The 14,004-nt window shown below is 46.2% G+C and overlaps 1 protein-coding gene across 2 annotated transcripts in view; it reads left to right on the top strand.

The window, feature by feature from the left end:
• MTCL2 (microtubule crosslinking factor 2) overlaps positions 1-14,004 on the top strand; it is a 111,265-nt gene that overhangs the window by 85,204 nt on the left and 12,057 nt on the right. For both annotated transcript variants that reach the window (XM_060189550.1, XM_060189539.1), the window contains 4 exons: positions 2,127-2,378; positions 8,197-8,268; positions 8,873-8,943; positions 10,720-12,073. In XM_060189550.1, coding sequence (XP_060045533.1) covers positions 2,127-2,378; positions 8,197-8,268; positions 8,873-8,943; positions 10,720-12,073 — 1,749 coding nt within the window. The remainder of the gene's footprint in view (positions 1-2,126; positions 2,379-8,196; positions 8,269-8,872; positions 8,944-10,719; positions 12,074-14,004) is intronic.

Raw genomic sequence — 14,004 nt, 5'->3', positions numbered from 1 at the left:
CTTGGTGCCACTTGCACTTAACCCACTGCGCTACCGCCTAACTCCTATTTTTATTTTTTATGTTTTATTTTTGCCATAACACTGCTCATCTCTGGCTTATAGTGGTGCAGGAGATTGAACCTGGGAAGCCTCAGACATGAGAATCGCTTTGCATAACCATTATGCTATCTATCCCCCCTTCCCCTATTTCATAACCATTATGCTATCTACCCCCCTTCCCCTATTTCATACCCATTATTCTATTTACCCCCCACCCCCTATTTCCTTTTCCCCTCTCAATTTTCCTGTCTCTATCTAAAAATGAAACAAACAAAACATTTAACCAGAAAACATGGTTGGTTGTTCTCTGCTGTATGCCTAGAGGCAAGTAGTTGCTCCTCTCTTGTTGGAAAAATGAGATAGTGAGCTTTCTTCTGCTCAGAGAGAATGCTCTAGCCACCCCCAGACCCCTGCCTCTACTGCAGGCCATCTTCCCGATCATCTCAGGCCCCTTGGACATGGATAAACTGATTCTTTCTGCTGGACAACTTACAAAAAGGCACGAGGGCGGAGGCTGGGCAGTAAGGCAGCGGGTTAAGCGCACATGGCAAAAAGCACAAGCAATGACACAAGGATTCCAGTTTGAGCCCCAGGAGTGGTCACTTCACAGGCAGTGAGGCAGGTCTGCAGATGTTTATCTTTCTGTCCCCCTCTCTGTCTTCCCCTCCTCTCTCCATCTCTCTGTGTCCTATCCAACAACAATGACATCAGTGACAACAATAATAATAACCACAACAATGATAAAACAACAAGGGCAACAGAAGGGGAAAAAATGGCCTCCAGGAGCAGTGGTACAGGCACCGGGCCCCAGCAATAACCCTGGAAGCAAAAAAAGGCACAGAGGAGTTCATTTTCTTTCCTAAGCTCACCCAGCCATTGAGTGGCAGATTATTCCTCCCCCAAACCTCTGCCTCTCCTGGGGTTCCCATGACCATGACCATGATCCACTCCCCTTTCCAAGACTCATAGACTTCTGACTTACTGTTGCCCCTGCCATTCTCACTGCTTCCATCCACACATTCAACTGTGTCCGTTGCTCTTGCTTGCATCCCAAACCCAAATCTTACATTCCAGGTGCCCCTCTCTCAGGAAGCCCGATCAGTCCCATGAGGGAACATTGTGTCCAGTGGTGTAGGGTGCACTGATTCTTGAGGCTGCACATTTACCTTCAATCATCTCAAAGTTTGGGGCTGAGAAAGGCAGCAGGCTGTAGGGATTCATACACACATTCATCCACAACGGGATGCATGTCCACTGCTAGCAGTGATCCCATACCACTTGTGAGAGATGAACTAACTAGGGACCTAGCATTTTGTAGCTGTGTGACCTGAGACCAATAATGTAATTCCTTCCTCTTTTTTTTTTAATCATTTATTCCACATACATCCCCACCACCCCCCGGCTCTAATTCTTTCCTCTTTGTAAAGCATAAAAATAGCAGTTATCGGGAGTTGGGCGGTAGTGCAGTGGGATAAGCACAAGTGGCGCAAAGCACAAGGACCAACATAAGGATCCCGGTTCCAGCACCCAGCTTCCCACCTGCAGGGGAGTAGCTTCACAAGTGGTGAAGGAGGTTTGCAGGTGTCTCTCTTTCTCTCCCCCTTGGTCTTCCCCTCCTCTCTCTATCCTATCGAACAACAGTGACATCAATAACAGCAACAATAATAACTACGACAATAAAACAAGAGCAACAAAAGGGAATAAATAAATATTAAAAAAATTATCAGGCAGGGGTAGATAGCATAATGGTTATGCAAACACTTTCATGCCTGAGGCTCCAAGGTCCTATCAATACCCTGCACCACCGTAAGCCAGTGCTCTGATTTCAAAAACAATACAAAAAAAAAAAAAAGCAGCTATCTTGGAGAGTTGCTGTGAAGATACTGAGGTAGTGACCAGAGGGTCCTTTGCACAGGGCTATAGAAAGAACACCACAACCTTGACAGTGAGGCAGGGTTAGTTCTGAGAGGGGAGGCCAGCCAAGACTCCAGAGTGAAGGGTCCTTAGAAAAGAGCTTAGAAAAAGCAGGGGACAGAAAGGAGTGGTATCCTGGTGCCAGCCAGCCAGTTTTTTTCTTCCTTCTACAGATGGAACTGAAGGCTGGAAAAGGGGCTGGAGAGCGGACCGGACCTGAATGGAAGGCACCCCTGCAGAGGGAGCGTGAGGAGCAGCAGCACCTCCTGGCTGAATCCTACAGTGCAGTCATGGAACTGACCCGGCAGCTGCAGATCAGTGAGCGCAACTGGAGCCAGGAGAAGCTGCAGCTGGTGGAGAGGCTTCAGGGTGAGAAGCAGCAGGTGGAACAGCAGGTCAAGGAGCTGCAGAACCGCCTGAGCCAGGTGAGGCCTGTCCTGGACCTAAATGGTCCAAGTCGGAGCGGGGGGGGGGGTGTCCAGTCACTGGATAAAAACAATACAGCGATAAGACCACTCTAGGTGCTCAAAGAATACAGTAGGAACTAGGTCTTTATTTTTGCCAGCCTCTCATGCTTGCTTTCTTCTGGCTTAGTCATAAGCAAACTGTCCTAAAAAAATGGCCATTGTTGGTTTTGTGCTCATATCTTCACAATTTGGCAATTACCATGAAAAGGGTTTTTTTTTTTTTTTTGCCTCCAGGGTTATTTTTGCTGGGGCTTGGTGCCTACACTACAAATCCACTGCTCCTGGGGACTATTTTTTCCTTTTTGTTGCCCTTGTTGTTAATTATTGTTGTTATTGTTGTTGGATAGCACAGAGAGGAATAGAGAGAGGAGGGGAAGACAGAGATAGGGAGAGAAAGCTAGACTCCTGCAGACCTGCTTCACCGTTTGTGAGGTGATCCCCCTGCAGATGGGGAGCTGGGGGCTTGAACCAGGATCCTTATACCAGTCCGTGTGCTTTCTCCATGTGTACTTAACTCGCTGTGCCACCGCCTGGACCTCTGAAAAGGGTTTCTTTTTCCATAAGGCTCTTATTAGCCAGGTGTAAGTCACATGCCCATCCCTGGAGCCTGCCAAAAGCCAGGACTCCAAAGAGAAGAACTGCAAGTACTTGTCCATGGACAAATTAGAGTCTTCTGACTCCCGCTAAAAGAGGTAGGGGCCAGGCAGTGGCACATCTGGTTAAGCACACACATCACAGTGTGAAAGGTCCTAGCTTCAAGCCCCTGGTTCCCACCTGTGGGGGCAAACTTCATGAGTGGTGTAGCAGTGCTGCAGGTGTCTCTGTCTCTCTCCCTCTCTATTTACTCCCTCCTCTCAATTTCTCTTTGTCTCTATCCAATAATAAATAAATAATAAAAATATCAAAAAAGAAAAGATAAAACAGCCATTAATTCAGATCATGCATCCACTTGCCACTTACTGAACTGCTACATGTTTTTGTTTTTGTTTTTTTTACCTGAGCATTGCTAATCCCTGATTTATGGTGGTTCAAGGGATTGAACCTGGGACTTTGGAGCCTCAGGCATGAGAGTCTCTTTGCATAACCATTATGCTATCTACCCCTGCCCCAGTTTTTTTTTTTTTTGCAGGTCAAAAGAACTTTGATTTTATTTATTATTTTATTTATTTATTTATTTATTAAGATTTTATTTATTTATGAGAAAGATAGGAGGAGAGAGAAAGAACCAGACATCACTCTGGCACATGTGCTGCCAGGTATCGAACTCCAGACCTCATGCTTGAGAGTCCAAAGTTTTACCACTGTGCCACCTCCCGGACCACAATTATTTATTTATTTATTTATTTTTACCAAAGCACTACTCAGCTGTGGCTTATGATGGTACAGGGTATTGAATGTAGGACTTTAGAGCCTCAGGCATGAGAGTCTCTTTGCATAACCATTATGGTATCTACTCCTGCCCAGAACTTTGATTTTATTTCACAAAGTAAAAGTCATTACATGAGAATACTAGCAGAAGAGGTTTTCCTTTGGACCCAATGATGGGTATGCACTTTTGAGGCAAAGAGATCTCACCCTGGTAACAGGACTTCATCTTTATATAATAAATATTGCAGAAATACACCCAAATCCACTGACCTCCTTTCTTTTTGTTAATTAATTTATTCCCTTCTGTTGCCCTTGTTGCTTTATTGCTGCAGTTATTATTATTGTTGTTATTGATGTTGTCATTGTTAGATAGGACAGAGAGAAATAGAGAAAGAAGGGGAAGACAGAGGGGGAAAGATAGACCTGCTTCACCGCCTGTGAAGCGATTCCCCTGCAGGTGGGGAGCTGGGGACTTGAACTGGGATCCTTACGCCAGTCCTTTTGTTTTTTTGTTACTGTTAATCAAATCACAATGTTTCATTGTTTATTCTTTGCCTCTTTCATGGAGAGTTATTTATGACAAAAAGTGGAAGTTAACCTCACTCAGGTAACTGCAACTTAGTGTTTAAAATAGAGAGATGCCATGATGGGCCATTTCACATTGAGGAAATCTTAGCTGTTTCTGATTTTTCCCTATGAAAGGTAGTGCTGGGGGTAGGGGAGCAGGTGGCTCACTTGGCAGAGTGCACACATTACCATGTGCAAGGACCTTGGTTCAATCCCTAGTCCACATGAGAGAGCTTGCAGGGAGAAGACTCACCAGTGGTCAGGTGGTGCTGTATAATGTCTCTTCTTCTCTTTTTATCTCTCTCTTCTTCTCTGTCGCTGTCTCTTACCCTCTATGTAGAGGGGGAGGGGGGATATGGTCACTGGGAGTGGCAGAATAATGGAGGCAATGAACTTCACTGATAACCCTGGTGAGAACAAAATAAAATAGTATTGGGGCAGGGAAATAGCACTACTGGCTGAGCAGAAGACTTTTCATGCCTGAGGTTCTTATGCCCTGGGTTTAACCCCTGGCACCATTGTAAATTAGAGCTGATTAGTGCTCTGGTAAAAATAAATAAATAAATAAATAAGAAATAAATGTTGTACTATAGTGAACATCCCCATACATGCTACTTTTAATGCACATGCACGAAAATCTCAGTAAGATAGATTCCTAGAAGTGAAATTGCAAGGTCTCAAGGCATATACATTCATAGCTGATGGAGACTGCCAAGGCCAACCCTTCAGGGAGATTTTGCCAAATTACATTCTTATCCAGCGGCACAGGGAGAAGGTCAGTTTTGTTTTTCCTTTTGTCTTTGTGACTGTTGATCTTTGATGATACATGAAGTCCATCACATGCCTTTCAGGAGTATATTTCCTTCAGGTATAGCTGAACTTAGGTGCCTAGACAGCGAAGTCCTAGGGTAGTATCTTTTTACTTTAATAAATTTATTTATTTTTTTAAGATCTAATTATGTATGAGAAAGATAGTAGGAGTGGAAGAACCAGATATCACTGGTACATGTGCTGTCAGGGATTGAACTCAGGACCTCATACTTTAGAGTCCAGTGCTTTATCCACTGTGACACCTCCCAAACCACTTATTTATTTTTAAATTTTACCAAAAGCACTGCTCATATTTGGCTTATGGTGGTGCTGGGGATTGAAATTGGATCCCAGGAGCCTCAAGCATGAAAATCTTTTGCATAATCTTTATGCTGTCTTCCCAGCCCCTTGGATAGTATCTCTTTTAGAATTATCTGGGGGAGCCAGGCTGTAGCACAGCAGGTTAAGTGCACATGGAGCAAAGCGCAAGGACCGGAGTAAGGATCCCAGGTCAAGCCCCCGGCTCCCCACCTGCAGGGGAGTCGCTTCACAGGCGGTGAAGCAGGTCTGCTCATGTCTGTCTTTCTCTCTCCCTCTCTGTCTTCCCCTCCTCTTTCCATTTCTCTCTGTCCTGTCCAACAACAATGACATCAATAATAACTACAAAGCAACAAAGACAACAAAAGGGAATAAATAAATAAATAAATATTAAAAAAAGAAAAAAGAACTATCTGGGTTCAAGGACTCAAAGCATAAGTATAAAATATTGTCTCAATGTTTTATTGCACACTGTTAAGTCCAGCAGACTCCTGACCCTGGGCCCTGCCCATACTCCTGCAGAGACAGAACAGCCCTTAGTGTTGCACCCACTAGGAACCAGTACATGGTGAGTGCAGGGCACCATCCAAAGTCAGAGCCATTCCTGGGCTGTGTGAAAAGTAGGTCAGATCATCAATTTACATCAGCAGACCAAAATTCTTTCTCCAGAAGAACAATTACTTTTAGGGCTGGCATATAGCATAATGATTATATAAAAAGAATTTCATGCCTGAGACACCAAAGGTCCCAGGTTCAATCCCAGGCACCACCATAAGCTAGAGCTGAGCAGTGCTTTGGCCTCTTTCTCTTTGTATCTCTCTCTCACTAAAATAAAATCAATAAAAAAAAATTTTGGATTTTTTTCTTTATTTCCTTTTGTTGCCCTTGTTCTTTTATTGTTGTAGTTATTATTGATGTTGTTGTTGTTGTTGGATAGGACAGAAAGAAATGGAGAGAGGAAGGGAAGACAGAGAGGGGGAGAGAAAGACAGACACCTGCAGACCTGCTTCACCGCTTGTGAAGTGACTTCCCTGTAGATGGGTAACCGGGGGCTTGAACCGGGATCCTTATGCTGGTCCTTGCACTTAGTGCCACCTGCATGTAGCCCGCTGCACTACCGCCCGACTCCCAATAATATATATATATCTGATAGGAAAAAGTGGTAAGTCAGATTTCATTGCCATGTATGAAAGATTCCTGTGACTCCTTGTAAATACATTTCTCTAATCTGGACAGTCAATATGTTGGATTTGGTGATGGCTCTTTTTGTTTGTTTGATTGCTTGTTTTGTTTCATTTTATTTTTACCAGTGCAATGCAGAGCTTTGACTTATGGTGGTATAAGGGACTGAACCTAGGAATTCGGAGCCTTACCAAAAAAAATTTTTTTTTTACTATTTTTTTGTTTATAAAAAGGAAACATTGACAAAACCATAGGATAAGAGGGTACAGCTTTGCACAATTCCCACCACCAGACCTCCATATACCATCCCCTCCACTGATAGCTTTCCTATTCTTTAACCCTCTGAGAGTATGGACCCAAGATCATTGTGGGATGCAGAAGGTTGAAGGTCTGGCTTCTGTAGTTGCTTCCCCGCTGAACATGGGCGTTGACAGGTTGATCCATACTCCTAGCCTGTCTCTCTCCCTAGTGGGGAAGGGCTGTGGGAAAATAGAGCTCCAAGTCACATTGGTGGGGTTGTCTGTTTAGCGAAGTCTGGTCGCATCCTGCTAGCATCTGGAACCTGGTAGCTGAAAAGAGAGTTAATATACAAAGCCCAGTAAAAATATTTTTAAAAGAATAAGCAGGGGGTCGGGTGGTGGCGCAGTGGGTTAAGCGCACATGGCGCAAAGTGCAAGGACCAGCGTAGGGATCCTGGTTCAAGCCCCCGGCTCCCCACCTGCAGGGGAGTCGCTTCACAGGTGGTGAGGCAGGTCTGCAGGTGTCTATCTTTCTCTCCCCCCCTCTCTCTGTCTTCCCCTCCTCTCTCCATTTCTCTCTGTCCTATCCAACAACGAACAACATCAACAATGGTAATAATAATAACTACAACGAGTCTACAACAACAAGGGCAACAAAAGGGGGAAAAATGGCCTCCAGGAGCAGTGGATTCATGGTGCAGGCACCGAGCCCCGCAATAACCCTGGAGGAAAAAAAAAAAAAGAAGAAGCAAGACCATGCTCTGTATGTGCTTGCTAATAAGTAAATAAATACATATTTTGTGAAAAACAATCATTTCTGTTTTATGAGCAAGGCAGGAGGAGAAATTAGGACACTTTTCTGGTTGTTTTTTTTTAATTAATTAATTTGTCCCTCTGTTGCCCTTGTTTTATTGTTATAGTTATTATTGTTGTTATTGTTGTTGGATAGGCCAGAGAGAAATGGAGAGAGGAGGGGAAGACAGAGACGATGAGAGAAAGACACCTGCAGACCTGCTTTCACCTCCTGTGAAGCAACTCCCCTGCAGGTGGGGAGCCGGGGGCTCAAACTGGGATCCTTACGCCGGTCCTTGTGCTTTTCGCCACCTGCACTTAACCTGCTGTGCTACCACCCGACTCCCACTAGGACACTTTTCTATCATGCAGTGCTAGGGACTGAGGCTGGGGCTTAATGCACCCTGGGAATGAATTCTACCCAGGAATGAATCACCTCCTGAACCAAAATGCGTATCACCTTTGCCCACCACTGACCTGCCCTCTTTATCCTTGTCCAGCTGCAGAAGGCTGCTGATCCCTGGGTCCTAAAGCACTCAGATCTGGAAAAGCAGGACAATAGCTGGAAAGAGGTGAGTGGGGTAGCCACCCATAGTCTCCTGCACTATCCATATATAGCAACACTCTGTGGAACCTAGCAGTGATCATACGGGCTCTTTGCACTGCTCTGTGTGATTCACCTGACAGTCAGAAAGTGTCAGTCAGGAAAGTTGGTTGCAAGCAATGAAAATACATTCTGGGCATTTGAGGTAGGAAGTGTCTTAAGAGGGCTTTGATACAAATTCAGGTTCCAGGGGATCTGATGTGGAACAAGGCTAAAACCAGCGTAGGGCAGGAGCCCTTGGGTCACTGCTGTTGCTGCCACCACATTCTGACTAAGCTCTAATTGAACTCTTTTCTGTGTAAGTTCTGCATGCTAACCGATTGTGCCACTGGAGCTCCTGAACTCTTTTCTTTGGGGTCCTCTCTTGGAGCTCAGATTGACCAAGCCTGGATCACAAACCCATGGAGAGAGTGTTAGAAACACTGTAGTCAATCCTAGGTTGGTGATGACATCACTCCTTCTCTATAAGAGAAGACTCAGGCAGGTGACCCTCAGATCATATCAGTTCCCACACTGACTTCTTTACATCCAGTGGTGACTAGAACTGACCCTTTCTATTTTCTTTGACACAGACGCACAGTGAGAAGATCCATGACAAGGAGGCTGCTTCTGAAGCTGAGCTTGGGGGAACCAGCTTAAAGAGGTACTAACATCATCTATTCCTGCTCTACCCTGCAACCCCACCCCTTGGACCACTGCCCCTACTCCACTCTGCTCTTTTACCCCTTTTATCTCTCTTTTCCTCCCCTGCTCACTTCTGCACCATAAGCTACTCTCAGCAGAGTTGTGAAAACCCCAGAATACAGTTTCTATAGCCCAGTCTACTCGAGGGCCAGGCAACACAGAACTATAGTCTGTGCTTTATTATTGTCTGATGCTGAGCATGGACAATGTGCCCCCCCTCCCACCCCACCATAGCCTATCTAGGAAAGAAAATAGATATAGCTCCTTTGGGGGGGTTCCTTTTTTCTTCTGGAGTGAGGAAAGTCAAATGAGATCTATTTCTGGGATTAGCAAGTAGCATCCTCTGAGCCTTGTCCTGACCCCAGGGCAACAGGGTATCACCATTAAGAAACCCATTAGAGGAGTAAGGGCAACAGAAGACCACAGGGGCTGTGAGAATACACAGAAGCCAGGTCATGCAGGACCTATACAGGAGGGTAGATGCCAACAGAGTCAGTAGTTCTGGGTTGGCATCCCAGCTCTGCCATTTCTAGCTCTGCAACCTTTGATGACATTTTCCATCTGTCTGGTGGGGATGATGGGGTAGGGGGTGCCTCTTAGAGCTGTCTGAGTATGGAATGGTCTGACATGTGAGGTGCATTCCTATATGACTGGCATTTTCTTTTTTTCTTTTTTTTTTTTTGAGTCATTTTTTTTATTTGTGATTAGTTGTGATTTACAAGATTGTAAGATTATACAGTATAGTTCCATACTTTGCCTGCCGCCAAATGCCTGGCATTTTCAGTTATCAGCAAAGCACATGCGTAGCACTGTTTTGGAAATTTAATACTGTTTTGGTTTGGGTTTTCCCTCAAAAGATCTTATCTCCTTGAGATAAGAATCAGGGTGTAGGGGGTCGGGCAGTGGCGCAGTGAGTTAAGCGCACGTGGCGCAAAGCGCAGGGACCGGCGTAAGGATCCCGGCTCGAGCCCCCGGCTCCCCACCTGCAGGGGAGTCGCTTCACGGGCGGTGAAGCAGGTCTGCAGGTGTCTATCTTTCTCTCCCCCTCTCTCTCTTTCTTCCCCTCCTCTCTCCATTTCTCTCTGTCCTATCCAACAACAAAGCAACGTCAACAATGGCAATAATAACCGCAACGAGGCTGCAACAACTAGGGCAACAAAAAGGGGGAAAATGGCCTCCAGGAGTGGTGGATTCATGGTGCAGGCACCGAGCCCAGCAATAACCCTGGAGGACAAAAAAAAAAAAAAAAAAAAAAGAATCAGGGTGTAAATGGTTTACTTGGAATGAAGCTTCAGGAAACACCTGGAAGTGACAAAGAAAGCAAAGCAGCCAAAAGTGTGTGTGTGGGGGGTCATTGTCACCCAGGTAATACATGGGTAATCAGAGCCAAGTTTTGCTGAGAATTGTGGGAGTCAGAACAGAACATACAACTCAGAGTCTTCTCATCTGAGGGATAAGGAGACTGAGTCCTTACATTTGTGGAGGGCTGCATCTAGGAATATAAAGTCCAGTATCTCTAGTTTCCTATGTGAGAACCAAGTGCTTTCCTATAGGTAGAAAAACATCCTTAGGTAGAGAATGGGAGGTGCAAAGAGTATGTGTGTACTGTGAGTGTATAGGGTTTGCGTGTCAGACACCAACAGCACCTTCCACCAGAGGTGGAACATGCACGGTGTGCCTTCCCTGTGCATGTTATCTTTCACTAATAATGTTCTTCTTACCCTGCTCTGCCAAGGACCAAGTCGGTTTCCTCCATGTCTGAATTTGAAAGCTTGCTTGACTGTTCCCCATACCTTGCTGGTGAAGCCACACGAAGCAAGAAGTTACCCAACAGCCCCGCCTTTGCCTTTGTGGGCACCCAGCCAGTGGATCCAGAGAAGGATGGCCAGGAACAGCCAGGGCTCTCTTCACGGGACTGCAACCGACTGGGCTCCCTGACCTGCCAGGAACCGGCAGGAAGGCAGATGCAGCGCAGCTATACGGCTCCGGACAAGACGGGCATCCGAGTCTACTATAGCCCTCCGGTGGCCCGACGCCTGGGTGTGCCCGTGGTCCACGACAGGGAGGGCAAGATCATCATCGAACCTGGCTTCCTTTTCACCACTGCCAAGCCCAAAGAGTCAGCTGAGGCCGATGGGCTTGCTGAGAGCTCCTACAGCCGGTGGCTTTGCAACTTCTCACGACAGCGTCTGGATGGAGGCTCTGGGGGTGGCCCCTCAACGTCTGGGCCTGGCTTCCCTGCAGCTCTGCATGACTTTGAGATATCGGGCAATATGAGCGACGACATGAAGGAGATCACCAACTGTGTGCGCCAGGCCATGCGCTCAGGTTCCCTAGAGAGGAAGGTGAAGAGTACATCCAGCCAGACAGTGGGCCTGGCCAGTGTGGGCACACAGACCATCCAGACTGTCAGCGTGGGCCTGCAGACAGACCCGCCCCGCAGCAGCCTCCACAGCAAGAGCTGGTCACCCCGCAGCTCCTCGCTGATGTCCGTGCGCAGCAAGCAGATCTCCTCCTCCCTGGACAAGGTGCACTCCCGCATCGAGCGGCCATGCTGCTCACCCAAGTATGGCTCACCAAAGCTTCAGAGGCGGTCCGTATCCAAGCTGGACAGCACCAAGGACCGCAGCATATGGAATCTGCACCAGAGCAAGCAGAACGGCTCAGCCTGGGCCCGCTCCACCACTACAAGGGACAGCCCTGTGCTAAGGAACATCAACGATGGGCTGTCCAGTCTCTTCAGTGTGGTGGAGCACTCGGGGAGCACGGAGTCTGTCTGGAAACTGGGCATGACTGAGAGCCGGGCCAAGCCTGAGCCTCCCAAGTATGGTATTGTACAGGAGTTCTTTCGCAATGTGTGTGGCCGGGCGCCAAGCCCCACCTCAGCAGCTGGGGAGGAGAGCACCAAGAAACCAGAGCCCCTCTCCCCAGCCAGCTACCATCAGCCAGAGAGCAGCATGGCCAGGATCCTGAATAAGAAGGCAGCCAAACCAGGCTGCAGTGAGGAGGGCAGACTTACAATGCTCCCCCAGGTGGGGAAGGATGGTGTCTCTCGAGACATAGATGGAGCCACAGTCCTTCCCAATGAGGTATTGGGATGGGTGGGTGGGTGGGGCCTGTCCTTTCTCTTGGGAGGTAGGGTTGGCTTGTAATGTCCTAGCTTGCACTTTCCTTCTTTCTGTTTCTTTCTTTCTTTCCTTCTTTTTTTTCTTTCTTTTAAGACGTTAAAGCCTTTTTTTTAATTATTATCTTTATTGGAGAGAGATAGCCACTAATCAAGAGGAAGGGGGAGATGGAGAGGGAAAGAGACAGAGAGATACCACCAGCCCTGCTTCACTAATTGCAAAGCTTTTCCCCTGTAGGTGGGGACCAGGGACTTGAACTCGGGCTCTTGAGAACTGTAATGTGTACTTCAGCCAGTTGCACCTCCACCCGTTGCCCCCCACCCCCATTTTTTTGTTTTTTGTTTTTTTTGCCTTCAAGGTTACTACGAATCCACTCCTTCTGGTCGCCATTTTTTCCATTTTATTGGATAGGACAAAGTGAAATTGAGAGAGGAGGGGAAGATAGAGAGGGAGAGAGATAGATACCTGCAAACCTGTTTCACCGCTTGTGAAGCGACCCCCCTGCAAGTGAGGAGCTGGGGGCTTGAACTGGAATCCTTGCCTGGGTCCTTGCATTTCATACTATGTGTGATTAACCTAGTATGCTACCTCCTGCTCCCACACTATCTTTCTCCTCCTCTTCTTTCTCCTCATTTTAAAAAAAAACAACCTTATTTATTTATTTATTTATTTATTTATTCATGAGAGAGGAGAGGAAGAGAACTAGTTATCACTCTGATACGTGTGCTGTCAGGGGGTGAACTCAGAACCTTATGCTCGAGAATCCAATACTTTATCCACTGCACTATCTCCTGGGCTGCTGCTGCTATGCTCACTCTCTTTTTTTCTCTCTCTCTCTGTCTTGCCACAATATGTTTTTATTTGTTTGTTTATTTATTGAGAAAGGAGACAGAGACATTCTTGGTGCCAAACATTGAAACCAGAACTTGACATATGGGGGGGCGGGGGTAGAAGGCATAATGGTTATGCAAAGAGACTGTCAAGCCTGAGGTTCTGAGGTCCCAAGTTTAATCCTCTGTATGATAAGCCAGAGCTGATCAGTGCTCTGGTAAAAACAAAAAACATTCTTACTTTTATGTCTACTCTTTTGTTTTGTAAACTCAGGAAATATGCTTATGTGTTTCAAAAGTTTGTGTGTTATAGGGGTCTGGAAATAACTCATCCTATTAGAGTATGCCTTATCATGTGTGAGGTTTTATTTGGTTTTGAGCCCCTGGGAGGTAGTTTATCAAGTAGAGTGCATATCTTGTCATGAGTGAGACCCTAAATTTGATTTCTGGCTGATGTTCCAGCTTGAGACTAAAGGCAGGAAAAAAAGTCCATGAAGGCTATCAGGCAGGAGGAATTATTTCTTAATAAAAGAAAATATGCAGGATGATTATTGCAAAATAATGATTATTGCAAAAGAATGTCCTAGAGGGGCTGGTGGTGGTGTACCTGGTTGAGCACACATAATACAATGAGCCTGGGTCAAGCCCCCAGTCCCCATCTGCAGAGGGAAATTTTCACAAGTGGTGAAGCAGTGCTGCAGGTATCTGTCTCTCTCCCTCTCTGTTTCCTCCTTTTTAATTTCTGGCTGTTACTATCCAATAAATAAATAATAATAATAATAATAATAATAATAATAAAAGATGCTGGGTTCAATCTCAGTCACTATCACATCCAGAGTTGATTAAAGAAAAAAAGTGAAATAGACTTTTTTAAAAGATGTATCTAGGGGGTCAGGCGGTAGCGCAAGGAGCGGCATAAGGATCCCGGTTCAAACCCCTGGCTCCCCACATGCAGGGGAGTCGGAGTCGTTTCACAAGTGGTGAAGCAGGTCTGCAGGTCTCCCCGTCTGTCTTCCCCTCTTTTCTCCATTTCTCTCTGTCCTATCCAACAATGATGAGAACAAT

This window comes from Erinaceus europaeus, chromosome 1, assembly GCF_950295315.1.
Source record: "Erinaceus europaeus chromosome 1, mEriEur2.1, whole genome shotgun sequence".
NCBI classification, from domain to species: domain Eukaryota; kingdom Metazoa; phylum Chordata; class Mammalia; order Eulipotyphla; family Erinaceidae; genus Erinaceus; species Erinaceus europaeus.
Note: the sequence above shows the minus strand (reverse complement) of the source record. Positions and strands in the feature narration are given on the sequence as shown.